The 23789-nt window shown below is 46.1% G+C and overlaps 1 protein-coding gene across 1 annotated transcript; it reads left to right on the top strand.

The window, feature by feature from the left end:
• Positions 1-213: 213 nt before the first annotated feature.
• On the top strand, positions 214-22540 carry SSPN (sarcospan). The gene is made up of 3 exons (XM_040545174.1): positions 214-671; positions 14242-14328; positions 19615-22540. The coding sequence occupies exons 1-3, from the start codon at positions 216-218 to the stop codon at positions 19978-19980; spliced, it is 909 nt and encodes a 302-aa protein (XP_040401108.1). The 5' UTR covers positions 214-215; the 3' UTR covers positions 19981-22540.
• The last annotated feature ends 1249 nt before the right edge of the window (positions 22541-23789 follow it).

The following is a 23789-nucleotide window of genomic DNA, read 5'->3' as shown; positions in this document are numbered from 1 at the left end:
CTGCAAGCACCTATGTCTCCTGCCCTGGCCTTGCCACGGCTCCCTGCCCACCCAGTCCCTGTGGAGACAGGAGCCAGCCCGTGCTCACACTGCTGCGGCCCAGTGCTCTCCGGCCCCTGTGCAGCACCAGCATGTTGGCAGTTGGCTACCCCCCTTGAATCCCCCTCTTCTCTGGGCTATATGTGGCATTTCCAAGCCCTGACAGCCTGCTCTGAATGTTTTCCATATTTGTTCAGCCTCCTCCTCAGTTCAAATACCGGGAACAACTCAGGCGGCACGACGCAAGGCTTTGGGGGGCAGAAAAACCCTCGCACACCCATCGGCGCATGCACACGCACACGCACACGCACGTGAGAAACAGCATGGGGAATGAGAAGAAAGCCCGGCACAACGCGTCTCTTAACAGCCAGAGCCAGACACCCGAAGGGGAGAAAAGCACCGATTCAAGCAAGATGCAGGAGCCAGCAATGAAGAAGAAGAAGAAAAGCAAGGGGGATCCCAAAGCTGGCCAGGAGGAGGAATCCCACACATGTTGTGGCTGCCGTTTCCCGCTGCTGTTTGCTTTGTTGCAGCTGGTATTCGGCGTCTCTGTAACAGTGCTGGGCTTCCTTATGGCAGGCATCAGCTCTTCTCTGCTAGTCAGAGACACTCCATATTGGGCTGGGATAATTGTAAGCATAAAGTCTGTTTCTACATAAAGTGCCTTTGCCAGCATTAATGCAAGCTGCATGACGCTACACTTTAGACTAACCAACTGCATGCACAACACCATTTAGGTTATGCTAACTAAAAATGTTACTGGGATTAAATGTCTGAATATGCTTTCCCAAGGAAACTGCTCCTGCAAAATAACAAAATCTTTCGTATTCTTCCCTGAAATACAACAACAGACCTTAAATAAAACTCATGCTTGCTGGTCACTAAATGTATGTATTAGCTTTTGCTTCGCAGTGGGCTCGTGCCTGGTGATGCTGAAAGAAATGCTGATTACTTACGCTGTCTCCCCCCTTTCCCCATGGAACCATAATAGTCAGGTTTGAGAAGTGGGGGCAGAACTCTCAACTTTTAGCTCGGTGCGCTGATGGTAGCACAAGAGGAGAAATGGCTGTCCACACAGCTTCCTTGCTGCGCTGCGATTTAACCCCTTTTCCGCCCATGGTTCCCACCACGGCCAAGACTGCACATGACTGTAGGGACACTGGGGGGTGACGTGCACGTGCTGGGGGGCAAGGCAGGGTCCTGCAGGAAAAGGGGACCCCTGGGGGAGCGCTGCTGGTCGGGATGCCTGTGCTGGTCCTGCAGACATCAGGGCCTGGGTGGCCCCCCTTGGCCGTGTGCTCTGGTATGTTAGCAGCCTGGGACGTGCCATGGGTGTAATTCACCATGAGGCAGATTTTCTCCCCAAAGCAGCAGGCTTCAGGAAAATGGATACAGAAGCATTAGCACTACTTTGGGTGTTGTTAGACTGTAAGAACTTCCAGCAATGATCTGACCACCCAGACTGCTGGGGTTTGCTGTATGGACCCTGCTGGTGGGGGTGAATGTGGCACCTCCACACTAGCAAGCCCTAAGCAGCTGCTGGAGGCAGCAGCCTAAAGGAGACCCTCAGGGGGGGCTAGGAGCAGGGCCTGAGCTCCCAAGCAAAGCAGAATATCCTTGCTCATCTCATCCTTCTTGTTTTTCTTGTGACAGAAGAGTTATCAAAGAGTTTAATGGTTTTTCATGGGGTGAGAGCCTGCCCTTGCTCAGGAGGAGGACTTCCTCTTGGGGGTCTTCTCTGTTAACTTATAAGGGAGAAGTACCTGTGATAAAATAGCAGCTTGTGACATTTTCACTCTTCCTGTTTATTTTGAGATCCTGGAGGTCAGATTCTCTTTTTTCCAGGCAGGGCTTGTAGCATCCCAGGTTGGAAATAGCTTTTTCAGGAGAAAAGTTGTCACAAAAAGACTGGGGAAAGACCAAGCTCAGCTGAAGTAGCGTATGGACAGGGATGTGAAAAAAAAACCTTGGCCCTGTGAATGTCACCAGCATCGAAATGGTGCTGATCTGAGACATCTACACAGGCCTGATCTCCCTCAGGCATGCCTGAGACTCAACCAGCATCTCTGTTTCGTAAGGCTGAGCTGTAACCCCTAGCATTTTTAGCAACAACTGCCTGCAGTAGTGACGTCTGGGTGACCACACAAGGCAAAGCTCAATCGCTTTTAGAGTTCCCACCTGAAAAACAAGTGAAGCTTGTGTGCGTTCTTGAGCTAGCCCACAGCTCAAAGCAAAACTCAGTCTGGGACCATGCTGACTGGCTCTCATGGCTTCATTCTCTTAATGCTGCAGGGGGCTGTCACTTCCACGGTTGTCAGGAGGACCTGTGTACACTGACAGATGTGCATGGGGACCCATGGGGAGTGGTTACCATAGGTATAGTTCAAGTTGAATGGCAACTCTCACCATAGGGACCCTGGCGGGATGTTGAGCCACTGGCATGTCTATATCTGGTCTGATTCCTCCCTGGCTCAAAACAGCAAGTTGCTTTTGATGCTGATCATCCTCATGGTGATGGCAGGGACTGTGTGCCAGGGGGACATGGCCAGGAAGGCTTTCTGGCATGCTCAGCCCAAAGCAGAAGGCAAGAGGGCTCTGACCTTGCCCAGGGATCAGATGCCAGCAGGGAAAAAGGGAAGCCAGTGCTAGGAAGGAGAGGCGGAGGTGGTGGTGCAGCCCCCGAACCTCCCAACAAGAGAGCACGTGGAGCACTGGCCATGTCTGATGCACCACGGGAATAATGAAGAGTGTATTTCTAAGGGGCGAAATGCAGGGGGCAAGAGGTGATGCTACATTTATTGTGTTCCTGTGCTGTCATGTCCCTGTGGAGGTACCCAGTGCCCACTGGGACATGAGGTGGAGATGGCCAGGAGCTGCAGAGATGGAGCTTCTGGGTGTGTGGTTCATGGGGTGCTGCAGGTGAGCTGTGATGGGAAACGTGCTGAGTTCTGGCCTCTGGAGAGCTGGGGGGAATGGCCCACAAAAGAGGGCCCTCAGCTAGGACCTCCTGCGTGTGGATGGATGTTCTATGGTCGCCTCCTGGGCTGCTGTGGGAAGCTGCATGGAGTGCAAGTAGGCAGGGGATGGACAATCCACCCACGTGCAGCTTGTAGAACAAGCGTCAGGGCAGAAAGTGACTTCCCAAAACTCGTTTATTTGCACAGAAAAGAGCAACAGAATGGAAAGATGTAAAATACCAGAGCATATTTGTTTTAGTAACATCCCACTCAAGTGCTCTTTTTAAGAGATTCAATTAGTATTCAGAATCAAGAACTTAAAAAATCTATTATCGAGACCTTTTTAGCAACATTAGAGACAATGGGTGAAGCTCATTCCTAGTGTTACTCCATTGGAATTACACCAGGGCTGGATAAGACCCCACGGCTGTTAATGCAGGATGACAGAAAAATGAAGGAAAATTGCTAATGTGTTAAGTAGACCTTGATTGATGGGTTTTTCTTCTTTATTAATGTCAAAATTGTGACACCATTCCCTGCTGAAAACCAAGCACTATAGCATCTCAGTATGAATGAAAAGGAACTTATTTAGAGAAGAAACCCGAGTAAATACTCCCAAGGAAAACCAAACCATGCAAGGCAGTCTGGATCAAACCAATTCAAAACCTGACTGCCTTGATAGCACAGACCATAACACAGGTGGGTTCACCATCCTGTGGAGTAAAGCATGTGCTATGCTGACTGGGGGCAGAGGAGACCCATGGCACCAAAAACCGTGTCCCCCATGAGGCTCCCGCCTTCAAGTGGAGTGCCTGCTAGAGAAGGAAATGATGCAGCTAGCTTGCATTGCATCAGAAGCAGTTCACTGTGAAAACCAGTTAAAATGTACTGGTTTCAAATGAATTTCATCTGAAATCCGTGGGGCATTGGTCAGAAACCAAAGAAAAGGTTTATGGACAGAAATACAGAGCCTATGTGATTTACCACTTCTGCTTCAGCTTAAACAGCCTACTACCTTGTAAAAAGTCTGTGCTACATTGTAGGGACAGACAAAGAAGTGCGTTAAAACAATGAGGGTGGCATTCACTTGACCTACTTGTATCCATTTGCAGCAGAGATGTCTAGACCATGGTCTGCATCTTCATGAAACCTGTCCTGAGCACCCAAAATTGCAGCCTGTGCTACACTGGCAATATGCTCCTTTCTGCTGTTTTGGAGGTGCTTGGACAAACAGTTCACAAATCTACCCCGGCGTGCATTTTTTTCCCTTGTTTTTTTTTTTTTTTTTTTTTTTGTTTTTTTTTTTTTTTTTTTTCTGTATCATGCCACTGACTTGCCATGTAGCTTTGGCCAAGTTACTTAACCTTGCTCAGACTTTGTTATTTCCTCTGTAAAGAGGGGTTAATAATGGCTATCTGTCACCCTTGCTTTGAGATCCTTGGATGAAAAGTGTTGCAGAATCAGTATATATTAATGGTGTCCTTTCATTCTTTTTCATTAGCTTGTGGCCTTTTGACATCCGGAAGAAGAAAAGATATGTTTTTCCTTGAAAATCTGCTGTTAGATTATTTCCACTGTGATCAAAAGTAGAGAGTATCTGAAATCTCACAGGCAAGCTCCCTTTCAGCCCTGTTTTGCAGACTCAGGCAGTTAAGGAAGTTACAGAAATGCTCATCAGAAAAGATTATCTAGGGCGTTTATTATTTCTGTCAGGAAGTAATTTTAAAATCCATGTATATATGTTTGTACATACATGAAATTTGGATCTTTAGAGACATTAAAAAAAATAAATCACCATCTGTTACCCAGGCAAACCAAAGCAAAAACCATGGTTCCATCTGTCCCCAGAGAAATGGTCTCCAGGGTCCCATGGTCCTGGTCAGGGATAGCGTCATGGCTGCTGAGCCCCTCTCTGTTCTCCCACCCTATGGAGAGCAAAGTCCCCCCAGGAGCTCCATGCCCACTGGATCCAGAGGGTCCCTGCAGGTTAACCAAGTGTTATCTATGACTCCTTGCTTTTTGGCCACACCACTGAAGCGGTGACTTCTTGGACCTGATGGAGCACAGCTGTGTGACAGGGCTGGCAGAGGAGTTTGGCTGGCTTTCCTGCTTCAGAGGTCTTCCGATGCATAGTGCGATGCAGGTAGCAAACAGCCAGGACCATCTCCCACTGCTGCATGTCCCTATCAGATGCTGATAATTGAGATGTTTGTTTAACTGATGTCCTCCTGCATGCAAGTGACTCAGATGTTAGGTCCTGCCACCACCTCAGCACGTGCTTGTGGGCTGGTAAGCCTGAGTGCCAAAATCAACAGTGCTGCCTGTAACAGCCTTTGCCTCCCTTGTTTTTCAGGGGCTGAATTGTGGTGGGGCTGGAAGGGAGGGCAAGTGATGTTACAAGGTTTCTGAACTCCATACCCTCATCTCTGCAAAGTCACTCCAGCCTCCCCAGTTCCCAGGGAGGCAGCAGAGCCCCTAAAATTAAGCTGGGTTTTTGAAATTGTAGAAGAGGACATTGCAGGGAGGATAGGTGTTGGGATTTTTTCCTTTCAATACTTAAAGGGTTCTTATAAAAAGGGTGGAGAGGGACTTGTGTAGATAATGTACTTGTATAGATATGATCTAGATAGATAGATAGATAGATAGATAGATAGGTATGATAGATAGATATGTATCTACTTGTGTAGATAATGATAGGACAAGGGGGAATGTTTTTAAACTGAAAGAGGGGAGATTTAGAATGGATGTTAGGAAGACAGTCTTTACTCAGAGGGTGGTGAGGCACTGGAACAGGTTGCTCAGTGAAGCTGTGGATGCCCCATCCCTGGAGGTGTTCAAGGCCAGGTTGCATGGGGCCCTGGCAAACCTGATCTAGTGAGCAGCATCCCTGCCCGTGGCAGGGGGCTCGGAACTTGATCTTTAAGGTCCTTCCAACCCAAGCCACTCTATCCTGATTCTACGATTTTCATCCTGGTACAGCACTGTCGGTGTTTATAACTGTTCAGGAGAAGCTTTGAGAACATTGTTGTGAGATGTGTGCTAGTAGGATGGAGCCTTGCATACAGGTGCCTGTGGAAAAAAAAAAAAATAAAAAATTACAGTGTTGTGCTATAAAGTGATATAAAATAGAAACTGGGGTTAAATGTGCCCTGGTGGTTGGCTATACCCATTCTCCTCTGGACTAGGATGGATTCGCTGTACCCGCAGCTGTTCCTACAATGTAAATTGCTCCCCAGCTCAGTGTAACAAAGCAGCTCAAGGGCCACCTTGTCTCTGGCAATTTCCCAACACAGATGAGGCTCTGTAGACATCTCCACCAAAAGCTTTTCATGTGATATAACATGGCAAATCTATATGGGTAAACCCCCACCAGCCTTCCCTCCCTTTCTCTTTCCACCCATCCCTGCTGCTGGACGTAAGGTATATCCATGAGGCCCTGCCAAACACCAGACAGCCATCTTATGCGTGAGGCAGCCATTTTGTCTTCCTAGCAGGCATCAATAGTTAGGAAGTATCCCGAGCTAGGGCAGGCGGCAACCAATCCCCTTCCATATCAATATGGAGGATGACTGACTATTTAAAAACCCCTGAAATGTGTTCTCTTTCAAAGCCTGAAAGGAAAGAGACGCTTTCTTGTTAGGCCTGGCCCCTTGCTGATTTTTTTGTTGTTGTTGCTTTTGACACCTCTTCCTGCAGCAATTGTGGAGGTGGCTTTCAGTCAGGCTTTACCTCCTATACAGCCTTGCTGGGTTTTTAACTTTCACTTGTTATTAGGGAAACTGATTTCAAATTTTAATAAAAGGGGACACTTAAAAACTGGTGCCATCAAAGTATCTAATGGAAATGACAGTCATGCAGGCATCCATTTTTCATACAAGCAAGCTTCAATTAGCCATGGGCAAACATCAAAAGGTTTGAGGGAGGACTGCCTCTAAGAAGAGCCTCCAAGTTCAGCTATTTAACTGAGCCCTCTTCAAACTGTCTGAAATGCTGGATGGTATTCAATGAGGTATGCTGCAGGAAATACACTCCAGTATACTCCAGTACTTGTTTATAGTCATATATGAGCATAGCACCAGAGATATACTCTTCTGAGCCCTCTGCAATTTAATCTCATTATTTTCTGAGAGTAGCTATGCACTGATGTCTGTCTAACAGAAATCCATACTTTTATTTGGATGAGGTGTGGAGTGGAAAACGATAGGAAGAAATGTTGAAAGGTCACCTTTCAGAAGGGTGTGGGCAGGGAGGTTCACACCAGAGGTCCGTGTGATACCTGGTTAGGTGCTGACCTGATGCACCTACAGCTTCAGGGGGAAGCAGGGAGGAAATCAGAGTTCCTCACTGTATTATGCTTGTGTAAAAAGCCTGTGTAAGATCTGGAGAGGGAGGTTGTTCAAGCAGGTTTCTTCAGCCTCGGTAACCTTTTGACTATACAGAGATGATGGCTTTCCATAGTTTCACAACCATGGACACATTTCAAATGGCAAGTCTCATTCACACAGGACTCTTAGCTGTGCTATGCTCCTCACATTGCAAATCGCTGTTGGCTCTAGGAACTTTTACTTTTTTTGCTTGGTTCCCTCAGGCACTTGATTGCCCAGCAGTGTACTTCTGACTTAACAGCAATAACAAACTGCTGCTGTAGCTCCTGGTTTTGTAAGTGATGGCAGTCTTTGTGGTGCTTTGCCATGGGAATTAAATCTCACTCTAGAAAAAGTGACCATGGTCAGTGCTGTGCAACTGACATAAATGGCAGAGATCATTACAGAAAAATATAGCTTCATTTGATTATGAGTGATCTTCCAGGGTTTTGATTACTTTACAGGTTTTAAAAGAAAGTCACATGTCTGATGTGGTGCATTATTGCAGGGTTTGAAGGAACCTGTAGTAAAGACATCACTATTTTAGTCTGTAGGTGGGTCAGTTATCATGGGTTTTTATGGATGTTAAAAGAAAGATTTCCTAGCTGATGATGGCCTTTGCCTGCAACCACAATATGCATCTTTATCATTCTTATCAGAGCTATTATTTCTGGAAGTAATTTATATGCAGCTAGACTTTCCTTAAATCTAATGAGAAATCTATAAGAGGAAAAACCACTACGGAGCAGTACCTCTGTGTGGCAGATTGACTTTTGCATGTGGTCGTGAGACCCAGGCTGACCCAAGGCTGATGAAAGCTAGCAGTTAAAGCTGTGTGTAGCACTTACTTTTGTTGCAGTTTCCTCAAACCTCATAAAGCAAAGGAGCATCAGTGTCACTGTCTGCAACACTCTGTAGGGATGTGTGGCATCAGAGATAATCCCATTTCATAATGACAAAGCCAACAGGAACATTTTCCTTCTTGCATCAAAGTCTGGGTCCAGTGGGACTGTTAAATTTGGTGGATAGCGTGGCTTCTCTGAATATTTGGACAGGAGCTAAGCCTTGCCAGATATGACAAGGCTGGTAATCCATCAAGCTAAATATTTCCTCTGAGGGTAAGCCATAGACTTCAGAGACAGCGAAAAGATGTAATTTCTTTACCCTTATCCTTACAAACAGAAAGATCATAGTGATTTGCAGTGAGCAACTATAAAGTAACTTGTCCATAATGCAAATTTCCTCCAAAATCTGTTAATAGCAGATTTTCCCCTGAAGTTGGAAAGTTTACAGTCTTGTTATAAAGGAATAACCAGCCTATGGTACTGAGGGCATCAGCAATGCCATGTGGTGTTACACTGCATATACTTGAGAAGTATTGTCCTCCAGTGTGTGTGTTTTTTGACCCCTAAAGGTTGTTGTAGGAGGTTCTTGCTCACTAGCCCCAGTATAAAGAGTAGAGGAGTTATAGTCTGCACATGTGAATTGCTTGCAGCAGTTGTCTGGTGGCATACTGTAGGCCCAAGATGCTCCTTTAAACCATTTTTTTTGCCTCCTTCCTTAATTTCTTGGTGGATTTTTTTGACTCTCACACTTTACCAGTTGGATGTGACCAGGTTTTCAAGATCCTCTGGGTGGGAGGCACTTTGCTGGAGAAAGCCACCTAGTCTATAGCAACACTTGGGCTAAAATTGAAGCAACAATGAGAAAAAACGGCTTCACAAATATACAAGGGAGAGATACAGGCAGATCAGCGCAATCTGTGGTTTTGAAAGCTGCTGAAATAAAGCAAACCACATTAATATGTCAGTGTGTGAAGATAAAGAATGCAAACCACAGCAGAAATTGGTGCCCTACATGTTCGTATTTCCCCCCATTATGTATGTTACACAACCATCTCCATCACCATCATGTGGTGCCCTTGCACCTCCTGTACACCTTGTGCTTGATTCTTAAGTGACCAGATGTGAGAGAGATCCAAGGAAGATCAGGTGACAATGTCTACCAGCTTTGCCCGAAGGACTTTCTTGAGTCCCGGGCTGCCCTGCATTGCCACCTGTGTTTGTTCCTCTCAGAGATGATGAGCCTGTTTTTCTCATTTGTGATCCTTTTAAGAGTTGTAGTAGGCTTGGTGGGAAGGACAGGGCTGGCTGGTGCAGGAGGACACTGGCACCATGCAGAGCAGGATGTCAGCCCAAAGTGCTTTGGTGCAGCTGGAGCTATTCAGCATGGTGAGGTAGGCGAAAGGAAAGTTGGTGGTGAGGTATTTCAGGTACTACCAGAAATCAGTCTTCTTCCTAACTGCTTGGGTTCTGGTTTTAAGATGATGAAGATATGTAAAGGCACACTCCTTGCAAGTGCCGAATGGATGTTGCGGTATGGTTGCAGCCTCACTGTCAAACTACCTATTTTGCAGCAGTGCCTGAGGCTACAAGCTGTGAGAAACGCTCATTTGTGCTAGCCAGTGTGCACGTACAGTTTGTTTGCCAAAGTCCTGTAGATCCAAGGACTGTACACTTAGATCCCTATGGGTGCAAGGAACATGCCAGGCAAATCAGCTGGAAGACCTGCTTCTAAATACCTTTGGGATCAGGCCCTGGTCCTGTTGCAAACTACAAGAGCTTTAATTAGGTTCTCATGACAGCATGCTCTAGCCCTCTTTGAAGTGGGGGAAATGAAATGTCCAGAAAATGTTTATGCCTGTTTTGATTGTGGTTTTGAAATAATTAATTCTTAAGACTTTTTAGCCCTGAGATGCTCTAGACTAATGGGAAGAAAGTCTGCTGCTTCCCAATAAAAAGAAATAGCACTGGAGCTTTTCTAGAGCAAAAACTTTTAATTTTTTTTAGCCAGTCCTAGTAAAGAGCCATTTTCACTGAATTGTAAACTGGGGGATTTCACAAGGTATGCCTTAACGAAAATTAAATCTGTACCCTTCCTACATGCATCTGTATCACATTTAGGTCTTTTTCTAGACAGTACTCTTCTATATTTAAATACTTCCCTTGGATAACCTTCCATGTCACTACCTATTCAGCAAAGGGTGTGTTAGTCCATCTGGAAAATTTTGAAATAAGATCTCAATATAAACTCAAGCTGAAATTTACTCAGCATAAAAATGCATATTCCTAGGTTTAGAGATAACAGTTACAAGAGCTGATCTAATTAACTGCATTCTGTAGCTCTTATAGAATCTATTTTAATTGTATAACAAATGCATATCGATTGGTGGCAAGTAAGTGCTAAAGCAAGTTCAATTGCATTTAATGTTGTATGCTTAGTCAATAAGGCATAGGAAGTGTCTGCTTCAAGCTGGGATATTGCGATGGCTATTGAAGCTCTGGGATGCAGGATTACCTCATGCTACTTCCCAATCGGCATCGACTGCATCCGTAACGTGCCTGCTGTAAGGCAACTGTCTTAGTCACTTAGGGGGTACTGACAAATATTTACCAAAGGATTTTTATGGTTATTCTATTATACTTCACAGGTGTAATTCAAAACTGTTCTATTATTAATGTATAAAATAGAAGCAGAAAGCTGTTTTCTGTATAGATATTCCACACTTTGGTTTTGCTCAGTGAGAGAATTTACCTTTAAAGAACAGAAATGTAAAACATGTGGTGGTCATAATCCTCAGCAGCATTGTTTTTTACCATCACTCACAAAAATACACACTTCTGGCTTAAAAAAAAAAAGTCAGTATATTGTTAGAAATACTTAAGCCTTCCGAAATATCCTAGCCAAGCCTTGCTGGAATCCCCACCCAGTGTAATCTTCTATAAATACCTCTATATAAAAACACCTCTCCAAATATCTCAGTACATTATTTAAATCCCAGAGGAATTTCAGAAAGTGTATGCAGGAATGGAAGTCCCTTTAAATGACAACCTTTTGTATGGGAAGCTTTCTGAAGCGGGAGCCTGAGCCTGCCATGCCGAAAGGCAGCGGGGTGTTTGCAGGGGTCATACGAGGCCCTGTTTCAATCGCACTTGATCGGTAGGGGGAAAAATAAATCCAGGCTGGTCAGTGGCAGCTCTGCAGCTCTTGCCTTAACCTGTCTCCAGCAGCACCTTCTGGCGATGGGTGCAGCTCCGCTGCTTCCCACGGGTCGGGCCGGATTCCCAAAGGGAAAGGCAGCAGGGACTCGCTCCCATGATACCGCTGGAGTCAGCCAGAGGTGAATCTGGCCCTGGGTTCATGCAAGTGTAAATGCCCACCCGTGTAGCTGAAGTAAAGCAGATGTGATTTATTGCTCATCACAAGATCCTTTTAGCAGCAGATACCGGCAATACTTAAGCCTAGCTTTGAGGCAAGAAGCCCCTTTGGTTTGACATGAATCTGGGCATGTAGTGTTAAGCAGGTGTATAGATGCATTTTTCTAGTGCTCGCTGCAAGTTGTTTCCTACTGCAAGTGGGGGAGTTTATTGGATATTACTAGAGGTGTGATCTCCTTAAGGTTTAAGTTTTATGGGGATGTTAATTGAATTAAAAGATTAATATACAGTGCAAGGGACCAAGGACATAGGTGATTAATCCTGAGACATAAAACATGTTTGAGTCACATAGAAGCACTATATGGGGGGAGAAAATATCAGCACTGAAGGACCTTTGACAAGAAAGGTTGTTTTTTCCCCTGACAACCCTGTCAGCTATTGCTGTCAACAATAAAAAGAAGAAAACAAATAAATTGGAGGCCGTGTGTAAGTCATAGGACCAGAATATAAATACACATGACATGGAGAGGAATAAATAATACTGACACTTTTTTTTGAAATTTTCTCAGGCAATACTTCCTATTCGTGTCTTACTGAAATGACATGAAATAAAACTTCATGGGAAAAAGTATTATTAATCACACAGGTTCTTGAGGGACGTGACTACCTGTGTATTCAAACGCACTCTTCCTTTATGGGGTTACTGGCTAATACCCTACACCGACAAAGAAGGTATAAAGAAAACTTTGGTATTTTATTCATCAGATCATAAAAGAAGTGTGCTTAACCATTGCTGTCTGAAAGGACATCTTTGCATTTTTCACTACAGGTCAAGTAGTCCCCTGCAGAGCTGGAAATCTCCACATGAGCAGCACTGCCATGTTGTGCAGAAAGCAGGTGGGGAAGGGACCATGAAGGACCCCAGACTCATGGTCCCATCCCTGAGCAAAGGCAATATGTGCTTTGGTCTGGTTTTCCCTGGAGAAGGCAAGTGACATTGTTCTGGGAAAGAAGAAAAACCCAAATTAATGACAAGGCTTCAAACCCCTCATAGTAATATGAAGGGGAAAAATAGATTCTTGAGAATTTAATAGTTATCAGTTATAATCAAGCTGCTGCTAGTAAAGAGGATGAGGCTTGCTCCTGGCCATATGTGAAGACAAGCCTTAGCAGCTTGAAAGCATGCTGCCTGATCTCTGCTAAGGTCCTCACTACAGCTGAGCCCCCTTGGGATCCCACCATATCACACCTGAAGGTGTGATACGAAGTGACATTTAAGACCATGCACATATCATTGGCTCACCTGTTTTCCCAAGGCAGCCCAGCTGTGTGCTGTTTCCTCCAAGCATAGCTCCAGCCTACAACTCCCTCTTGCCCTACAGTTACAGGCAGGATGTCTTGATCCAGCCCCAGCAGCCCCGTGGTGGCACCTGGGGATGTCTTTTGGCACCCATGCGGATCCTCCTGTCCAGGCACAGGGGAAGCTGCCAAAAAAAGATACAGGCTTGTTGCAGAGTCAGTCAGCTGGGAAACACCCCAAGACCTGCAGTGAGTGAAAGACCTAGCGAAGGTCATGAGTTGGGCTCCTCAACACTTGACCAAGGAGGGAATAAGGTCCATGTGGGACTGCTTGATTCAGTCATGCCCAAATTGTGTTTTGCAGACAGTGGTGAGCTGTGGGGTTCAGGGCTGCTGCCTGCTGCCCATTGAAACAAGGGACACAGGGGACAGGGCAGGTAAGTGTAGTGCCTGGGTCTGCCAGGTCCTGGATCCTCCTGTGGTTTGCTTACTGGTCCTCTAAAAAGTGTGGGAGAGAAGGCTCTTGGTTGGAGTTCTCGGCACTATGGGGGCCTGGAAAGCACTGCTTAAAAAAGGAAATTCCATTTATTGGGCTAGCTTACGCGTTCCTCAGAGCAGGAGCTTCCCTCCTTATGTGGCTGGAAAATGCCTATCAGTGAGTATGCCTCTTCAAATAAATCTCAATCTTCAGAATTAATAATAAAGACAGCTAAATGAATACTAAAAGTGCATAATAGTTTTCCATTACTGTTAACCATCAGCAAATACTGCCACAGGGCTAAAATGCAGTCTCAGATTGCAGGAGAGATGTCCTCTTTGGTGTCCACTCTGGGAGAGATTGAAAGCCTCTGCTATAAACTATGCTGCTTCTTATCCTGAGGTAGCTATGATTACTGATTTACAACCACGTATCCCACAATGGTGACATAAAAACCCAGCCAGCACCCAGCGGTATGCCGGAAGGTGATCTTGGGGCTTACACGCCCAGCTTCATAAGCCTTCTGCTCCTTTTTGACAGTTACATGGACAAAAGTTCAATATGCATCCTGGAAGAGTATTGCCAAGCTGTAACTTTGTAGGTCTGATTCACAAAGCCTCTCAGGGTAAGCTCTTTGTGCCTTGGTGTCTGTAAAGTGGAGGTTAAAGCTCTTTCCTCACAATCCACACATATGAGGCTCTTACACCTATGGATGTAGCCCCTATGCAAACTATTTGACTTACATGCTGCTCCTTGAGTTACAGTCACGCTAAGACAGAAAGGTGTTTTGGCTTGAAAAATGTTATTTTTGTTGTTGTTGTTCTTTAAAACAAACAAACAACAACAACAACAAAACACTGACACATTTTAAATCTTTTCCCTTGCAGGTCTGCGTGGTGTCCTTAGTGGGGTTTGTTATGCTTTGTATTTCATACCAACCTGATGAGAAGACATGTGTGCAGTTCACTGTAAAGGTACATTGACTTTTTGTTATTTCTTTTTCTTCTTGTGTCATTAAATACAATCAGAAAAGTTGATGCCGGGGATATTTTTAAGACCACATGAAAAGAAGTGAAAATGCACTTGAAATGCAAGAATGGTTTTCTGGTATTTTCCAGGCAGCTAAGGAAGAAACTGTAGTGTATAAAGGGGAAACTGTAACGAATATTTGAAAACTGAACAAGACACTTTTTATTATTTGCCATATTTTAAGAATATCAAGGAGAGTCTGATTAACAAAGCTGGAATAATTTGCAAGGTGTTCAGTGAAAGATGGGGGTTACTGATTAAGTAGGAACGATCAGAGAGAGCCAGGTAAGAATTAGTGTGGGATAGAACAGATCTACTTTAATTGTTAATTTTTAATGTGGTCTTAGAAGCATCTGAGCATCGTCCCAGCAGTTTTGCTCCTCACCATGAAATAAGAAAGTGATTGGGCACAGGTGCATCAAAAAGCATGTCTGGAAATCTCTGCCTACCCACCTTTCTGGTCAGGGAGAGGGCTTTGTCTTAGAGCACAGTGCCTTCTGCCAGGGTCGGGCATTGAAAACATGGGAAAGCATTAGCACACCTTGGGAACAAGTGTTCTTCCACGAAGGAAATTCCCATCTGAGCACTGCAAAAGAAGCACAGAAGCTGTGCACCTTGTCCTGCCTCAGTCCCCAAAATCATGCTTCAGTGACACCAATAAGTGACTAGAAAAGGAATGCTGAGGGTGCTTGTTCCAGAGGCGAAGTTTCTAACACCATTTATCTGGGCTGGTTTTCCTTATTATTGTAATTTTGAGGGCTCTTAATATTTTGCAGACACATAATAACCAGGAAAAATACCAACACAAACAACACAAAATAACAGTGATTATTAACTGAGAAAGGTAGAAGGAAATCAAATGCAAAGAACAGATTTTCAAAACCTGGCATTCATCTTCCCTTAGAAATTAGGCCCTGGAGTGTCTTTTGTGCCTCTCTAAAGCTTCTCCTGTGCTTACAGAAAGAAAGGAGGAAGGAGAACAATTATTTCCACGCTTTGATTGCCTTCAGGTTCTTGTCCCCTCACCTTCACACATGGCAGTAAGCACAGCAGCTGCCTGGGGAGCTGCAGAGATGGGCGGGAGCTGCCACACCAGGCTTTGTGCTGCTTGCCCTGCAGCATTGCGCTGAACTTCACTCCTCCCATGCAGGAAGGGAGGCATCCGTCTCTGGTGGTGGGCCAGCGAGTTGGCCTGGGTGGCTCAAGTCTCTTCCACTCTTAGCAGCAGCACCAACATGAGGAGCATGGGACATTTCTCCCCCAAGAAAATAAATACTCTTGAAGTGCTCCCCGAGTCATGTAAAATGGGTTATTCTCATCAGTTTTGCCAGAATTAGAGCTAAAGTCTCCCTCAGAAGACTTCTGGCGCAGTCAACAGCCGGTGGGCTGTTGCCCACTCTAAGGATCCTCCCCCACAAAATCCACCTTCCCACTGTTTCCTATTGCACCATGCCACAGGATTGGGTCAGTCCCAGGCTCTTCACTCCTCCTGTTCCACATCCCCACCAAGAGCCAGCATCCCACTGTGCCTCCCCTCCCCACTGCCCCTCCAAACAAATCGCTTCTGGCTGTGGGGCACGTACCTGTTTTAAACAATGTAGGAGCTGAGAGCCTCCTCCTGGGCTTTGATCGCACAGGACCCATCTAAACCTCCAATATCGTGTCTCAGATCTGCAGCTGCCAGTTGAAGGCTCTCTCTGAACAAAAGGAAAGTGATATTAGCTATTTGGCAACAAAGCTGAGTATGCAAAATTATGATCATGAGCCAAAGACGAGCTCCTTAAGTTAGTTCCTGTTCCACAGGGGCTCTCTGCTTTGTCCAGCACCGTGGTTGGGTCCAGCCCTATCTGCCCCAATTCTCCTCCTCAAGACTTGCTGCCCAGCCCAGGCCCTGCCCTCACTTTGGTGGCTGGTGCCCACTGGGGCTCCACACAGCTGCTGAGCATCCTCCTAGAAGAAAATTTTAGTTGGTCTCTCCTGGAGTGGAGGAAGCACCCCAGCATGCCTTAGGTAGACCAAGGTTAATTTTGAGTGGAGGACCACACACGTACAGCTCTGGGAGGCTTTAGCCCACCCCCAGGGTGACCCTATGAAGACTGTGAGGGACTCCCTATGGTGGGAAACTGGAGGAGATCCACACAGTCCTTCCTCCCTCTTGCCAGCTGCTTCTTTCATTTCACACTTGCATGAGCCCCAGAGCCCGTCAACAAAAGGAGGCACAACTGCTTTCAGCGGAAGCCCCTGTCTGAGACTACTGCAGGTATCTGCAGCACCCCGTGTGTCAGCAGGAAGGGAGGACAACCACCGCTGGGAGGGTGGCTTCCACCATGTTGGTGGTGGGTGGGGGTGATAGGTAGTGGACCACCACCATTTTCAGGGGGATGCCAGTGAGCTTCAGGGTAGCTTTCTGCCCCTGCCCCACCTCTGCTTCCATGGGAAACATGTCCTGATCACGGCACCTCCCATGGCAGTGTGACACCCTCTACTCCTGCCCACCCAGCCCCGGCAGCCCACGCCATGACACACACAGTGGTTCCTCTTTCCTGCTTGAGGTGGCTCAAGCCTGAGCCAGCACAGCCTTCAAAAGGGGTTCCCCAGACCCACGTCAGCAAACCCTGCTGGTTTCATCCCTGATAAGTGTAAAAAGCCTTTTTTATGAAACACTAGATCCATATTAGATGCTTTATTTTCTTTTCAGCGTTGACCAAAACTATCACCACTAAATACTGCTGAAAGTTTCTTCCTCATATGAGGAAGCTGAGGGAGGATGAGCTGCCGTGCTCTGACCTCATTGTACGCTGCTTCTCCCCGCTTCCTTTTTCTCCTTCTACTTAAACAGCAGTCACCGTGCCTATCTCTGTGAGGCCTATACAAACAGTTTTCCAGTGGCAAGTTCTAGTTCCTGGGCAGAGCTCACTGTGCAGTTGTATTTGCAACATTGAAGTTGCCTCCAGGTCTGGCATGTGATTAATCTGCTGATGGGATCCCAGTGCTCTCTGTCTTGTGCTCTCTCATAGGCAGTACTTGCATTTGCCTCAACTTTGATATTGGGAACTGTGTTCATTTTTGGAATCCTGTAAAGTTATTCCTCTGCAAATACCTTGAGAGAATAACGCACTGTTTGGAAATTGCCCTACATCCCCACGCATCTCTGTTCACCTCTGAGGACTGCCAGAAGAGCTGCCCATGTATTCTGTGTGTTTCAAGGGGACTCTGAGATTTCCTTCCCCTTAGGTACATAACAGGCACGTTCTTGCTCACTGTACCTGGAGGGTACTTAGGGTTGTGGATTTCATGCTAGTTTGTGCGCACTTTGGATAGAAGTTGGCAGTGAAATGAAATACGTGCCAGGGGAGAAGCAGGCACAACACGTAGTCTCAGCTTAGCATCTCATTTATTAGGGAGGCCTGATTCTGTCCCCCACTGGGCTGAATCCAGGGTTGTCCAGCCAGTCCCCCAGGGACACCTGCCTCACAGAACAACTTTTGTCCCTCAGAGAAGGAAAATGTTCATCAATGTTTGTCCATTTTCTGTTTTCCCCACCTTTTAAAGCAATACCATAAGCCTGTGAAGAATCACAGCTTCGTTTGGAGGTCTCCATCCGTCAGCTAAGCTCCCCTTTCTATGTGCTTTATACTCAGAGATGTCCCCATTTCCCAGCTTCACCTTTCCCATGCACTGTTACCTTGAAACCCGCAGGGGTAAAAGATTTGCATTTAAGAAGAGCCACCCTCATTTTGAAGCTGCCCTTGGTTTAAGACTGCAGGGGAAGTCATTAAATTTAATAGTAGCCAGGTCTTGGAAATGAAGATCTAGCTGTAAGAATTCTGTTATTTGGCGGGGAAAATGTATTTACAGCTTGAAGACCAGCAATAAGCCTAAATATATTTTTTTTCAAACTGACAACCAAATAGGAAGATTGATTTGCACTGTAGATTTAAGACAAATACACCAGGAGTGTGAATTTTATCAAGATACACATACTTGGAGTTTCAAGGTCATAAAAAATGCTTTATATTGATAGTTTGCTTGTGGTATTGAGGTTAAGAGATAGGGAGAGAAGCTGCTGTTTAAAATAACAGATTCCCAGCCACGCCATGTGTCTGACAGATAAGACCCCAAGAAAAATAAATGTTTTTACAGTGCTGAACAGAACCAAAAATGGTATTTTGGCTAAATACAGCATATGATTTTAATATAAATTCACACATATTTTGTGTGAACAGAGCATCAATTGCCAGCTCCAACCATTGATGGGGAGGAAAATCCATATGCTCTGGTACCAGAAGGTCTCAGGTGCAACCCTGAGCAACAATGGCTCCAGAAGACTGCAAGTTTCCATGCGCTTGTGGGGATAGGCTCTGAATAGATGCCCTCCATGAAAGCCACCCCTACTTTAAAGCTGCCACTGCTGTAAGGAGAAGGGGGGGGGGGGGGGGGTGACAAAGCCGTGTCCTTCTCATGCAGTACCAGGGGTGGCACTGGGAAGTCAGAGGCGCTTGATGCTCCTTCACACCTTTGAAAGGCTTCTTCTTCACGTTCATGGGGTAGGTTTTCCAAGGGGATTCAGCATGGCATGTGCTTCCTCATGGAAATGTACCGGGACCAGGAAGCGGGCAGGCTGGCTGCTGTTGCAGGGCCATGAGCAGGAGATCAGACACCTCACTGACTGATTTGCAAGTGTAAATCAGATTTGTTCGGGCATGCAAACCAAGAGCCGGGAATAACATGTAAGCCAAGTCTCAGAAACACCTACTTCTCAGCACAGCCTGGGATAATATGTCAGCACAAGCCTCAGTCTCCTTAGCTCTACTTCAAGACAGCTACACTAATTTACCTCAGCTGATGACTGTAATGATGATTGTAACGACTGATGACAGCCAACTCATGGACAACAGCAAGGGAAGATGCTCCCTCCCTCTCTATAAAGCTGGAAGTCTTCATGGTGCTCTTATCAAGTCTCAAAATTGCAAGGCAATGCTCATATAAAATAGGCAAGACAAAAATATGAGCTCTTGAAATGATCTGCTGAACTTTGCATCACCAGGGATTTATATCTGCCTTGCAATTTTTGAAGACCACAATGTCCAGACAGCACATTGAATTCATGCATTTCCTGTGAAAAACATGTTCATGTATTCATTCTGTGTTCCTCATTCTTTGTGTGGATAGAAAATCAGTGTGTTTTTTTTTTTTCCCCCTTCTTTTTTTTTCTTTTTTCTTTCTTTCAGCTGATGTATTTTCTGCTGAGTGCCATGGGTCTGGTTGTCTGTGTTCTGGCAGTGGCTTTTGCTGCCCACCATTACCTACAGATCACAAGATTTACCTGCGATACCATCCTCGAGTCCTGCCAATGCAAACTGGACATGACAGACCCCCTCAGCAGGACCTTTGTCTACCAGGATGCCGCCGACTGCAGCAGCGTCACCAGCATGCTCAACCTGTACTTGCTTCTGCAGATGCTTCTCAATCTGATCACAGCCCTGGTGTGTCTGTTGGCATGCTTTGTGATGTGGAAACACAGATACCAGGTCTTTTATGTGGGCGTTCGATTCTACCCTTTAACTGCTACTGAAGGCCAGCAACACAAAATATAGGGTTTGGGCTGGCAGGGGGCTGTAGCCAGAGAACGGAAAATGTCAGCATACTGCCACCATAGACACTGCTCATGGATGAGTGTTTGTAAGGTTTTTGACGAGGAAAAACATTCACACAGGTTAAATGAATATATTTTTCATTCATTTTAAGAGCAAATTGTATGGCTACTCCTGCAAAAGGTCCCTAGTGAGACTATCTAGAGGTCACCTGAAGTCCTAAAATGCAATTCTATTAACACTCACAGAAGAGACTCTTTAGTAGCAATAGACAAAATGAAAGCTTAAAAAAATCATTGGGAACTCATCTGCAGGGCTACAGCCATTTAGACATCAGGTCCATTTCCCTTGCTGGTAGAGATCTGTTCCTGCCTTCAGACAAGCTGCACTGACTCCTACCAGATGAAGATCTGGTCTAAACTGCTTTATTATAATTATGCCAATCATGCTTAGGGAATATATTGTCTCTTGGATGCAGTAGGTATAATCCACACTAACCTGACAGGGATTTACCATATGGAAAGGTAATAAGGGAGGTCAGGACCTCTTCAAATGCAGGCTGAGATCAGCAGCATATGCGAATATGCTGATGACCACCATGTAAAGTACATGTTTCAGAGCAACTGGTGAAGTTGGTTACCTAACCCAATTACTAACAAACACCGTTTTCTGTGGGTTGACTGATGGTGATGGGGTGGGCCCTGCTTCAGACCCCTCATTTTAGACGAATGAATGCTCGGTGCTTTGTGAGAAAAGATCGATTTAAGAAACCTTGAGCTGAGCTCCTGAAACGGAGGCCCCTAAATCACTAGTCACGTTGAAAACCCTGTTGACACTGCTATAATTGCATGCTCCCAAACCCGGCGTCTGGCCAGTTCCACCAATTATACTCACAGCACAAAAGGCCAAGTGTGTTTTTGGTGTAACTCCTCTGAAGACAATCAGCCTCACACACCAGCTGTGGATTTGGGCCAACAGCCCTGAAAGATATATCCCTGCAACAATCAATGTTTTTAAAATGGGGTGGAGGGAGGGAAGCAAGAAGAGACTGCCAGACTCCCAAAGACATCATTTGTGATAATGAGGGCAAGAGAATGAGGATTTCTTAAAAAGCAGCATAGAATAACAAAACTGTACTCAAACAGCACTCTGAAAGCGTGGCTCTGAAAGTGCTTTACACATAATTAGCCTTATACCAGGATGGGTATGCTGGCTTGTCCCTTGGACAGTCATCTCCACCTGTGCAGCATGGGCTCCCCGGAGGCAGGAACAGCTCTGAGTTGACAGCACTTCTCCCCACCGGCTGGTATCAGCACAAGGGCAGGGCAGCCAGTGCTCACGCCCTGCTGTGAGTAGGGATTTCCCAGTCCTTGCCAGGACCAGGGTGTCTCTGAGGTGGGGTGGAGCAGTCACAGGCTAGACAGACTGCGCCATGATCATTATAAGCAAGGAGGAAGCAAGCAGAATTTTTACAAGGCTTCAAACAAGCAAAAACTTTCTGTTTCTTCTGGAAGAAAAAAAAAAAAAGGCACCAGTGAGTCAAAAAACTAGTCTGTCAAAAAGCTAGTTGTGTAAGCAGCTCTAATCCCACCCAAGAAGTGCCTTCCATGCAGTGATCACACATCATGCCAAGGCTAGACTGGCATGCCTCCAGGGTCAGAAGACCACAGTGTGGTTCAGTCTCCTGTGATCCACCTAGAGCAAAGCAAAGTGCTCATGTTTTTGTCATGGAGACAGCTTCTAGCGTAGACGTGCCAACAGTCACCAAAATGCTCTCTGCCGAGCTGCGGAATGACGACCTTTCAAAAATGCAAGTTTTGAGACCAGCTCCCTAAAAACCTTTTTTTTGTGTACCAAAAAACAAGTGGCACTAGTAAGCGTGGCTGCAGGGGCACATTTGTGAGGACTCCAGTTTGCTTGCCCACGTCACCACCCATACTAATTTCTAAACTGGATTCTCAGCCATGCTCGGAGTAAGCTGAGACACTGGTGGAGCGCACAGTGGCCCATCAAGGTGGGAACCAGCCCATCACCCCTGAATTTGGTGGAGTATGCTGCAACCAGTGCTGGTGGACCTATGCCGGGGCCTGACTCCCATATGAGGTGGATACATAGGAGTTTGGGGGACTTATTCCTGCCCTCGCCACTAGGCTCCCTGCCTCAATGGCTATGAAGCCAGAGAAGGGCTCTGCTGGCAGAGCAGGGCACATTTCCTACTGCGACCCTTCCGAAATCTCCTGTTGTTCAGAAAATAACTGGGTACCTGCCTGGGATATCTTCTGGGGCAGCCCTGGTGGATTTTTGGATGCTCTCTGGGGGACTAGTGGGGAGGGATATGGGTGACAGGGAAGGGAAGAGGGATATTGATAAGACAGCCCACCCTGCTTAGGAAGCAATGTGTTTTAATAGCAGTGCACCCTCCGCTTTGAGCCACCACCACTGAATTTGGCTCACTCGTCAGTGCATTGCAGCTTAACCTTTTGCTCTGGAAGAAAGCAATATTCATTGTATATTCTATGGGTGTTCAGATGCTTTATGAATAAACTTGGGGCATTTTGGTCTAGCAAAGAATAACTTCTGTATTTCCTCTTTATATATCTTAAGAGCACAAAATCAAAACAGAAAGGAGAGAGCAGGAAATGCATACAGTAGCTCTTGGAACTGTGTTTCTCCTGGGTATGGTTTTACAACAGGTATTTTGCTCTGATCAAGAATTTTGGAAAGCATTAATTAGAGGATTAGCACCTACCACAGCACATTCAGGCAGCTCCCAGCCTTTTCCTGTCAGAGAAATTCATGCGGACCAAGCCAGGAGACATGCTGGGGCTTGCAGGCACAGAGAGGACAGGGGCGTTGAAGAAAAGAATTTTTATTTAAAAAAATATTTCTCCTGGAAATGTATTCTCTGTGTGAATCACACAGAATGGGGCAGGAGCAGACGGCTCCGGACACACAGAAATTGTGAGGGCCCCTGTGTAATTTGCTCTCAAAACCCAGGTGTGATTCTCATTTGCACCCTGGCCACTTTATGCTGTTTTCACAGTGTAAAAGGGTTGTAAAGATGGCATCAATCATTTTTACACCTACTTTATGGCCATTTTACACAGCTAAAAGGGCCCTTTGTGTAAATGAGAACTCAAGCCCTAGAGGACTTAATAGAGAGGAGATCCTTTCGATAGACGGTGCTGAGACTCTCTGATGGGGGCTATTACTAGGGTATAACTCTCCATTGGATTTTATAGCTCAGCTTAAAGAGCATCAGTCTCGATTAAATTCAGTTCTGCAAAACTTTTCCAGAGGCTGTAACCCGCGGTGACACGACCGCTCCCCTGACCAGCACACGCACACACCGCTGCTGTCTGTAAAAGGAGAAGCAGCAGCCACGGCTCTCCTCCTGGAAATGCTCTGAGGCATTTCGGTGTCGTGCTATGCAAATACCGGAGCGGCAATAACGGCAACGAAAAGGGAACCGAGACGCAGAGCCTCGCACCGAGTCGACATGTCGCACTGGCAGCGCGACTGCGCGCCACGGTGGCAAATGCTCCCGGCCAGCCGCTGGGGCCCGGAGTGATGCAGCCAGCACCACTCTTCCTCCTCCTCCTCCTCTTGCTGGCCCTGCATGATGGGGAAGCGCCTGCTCTCAGCCACCTCCTGCCGCGCCTTCACGTGGTCCCCATCTGTGCTGGGCCAGCCCTGTGTGGGCACTTCTTGGAGCTCTGCCTAAAAACCAGCCCTGAGCAAGAGTGCTGGAAACTGCAATCAACTCACAGGAGTTCTTTTTTCCTTCTTCTTTTTTTTTTTTTTTAAATTAT

Source organism: Cygnus olor, chromosome 1 (genome assembly GCF_009769625.2).
Source record: "Cygnus olor isolate bCygOlo1 chromosome 1, bCygOlo1.pri.v2, whole genome shotgun sequence".
NCBI lineage: Eukaryota > Metazoa > Chordata > Aves > Anseriformes > Anatidae > Cygnus > Cygnus olor.
This window is presented reverse-complemented; position numbering and strand designations above follow the sequence as displayed.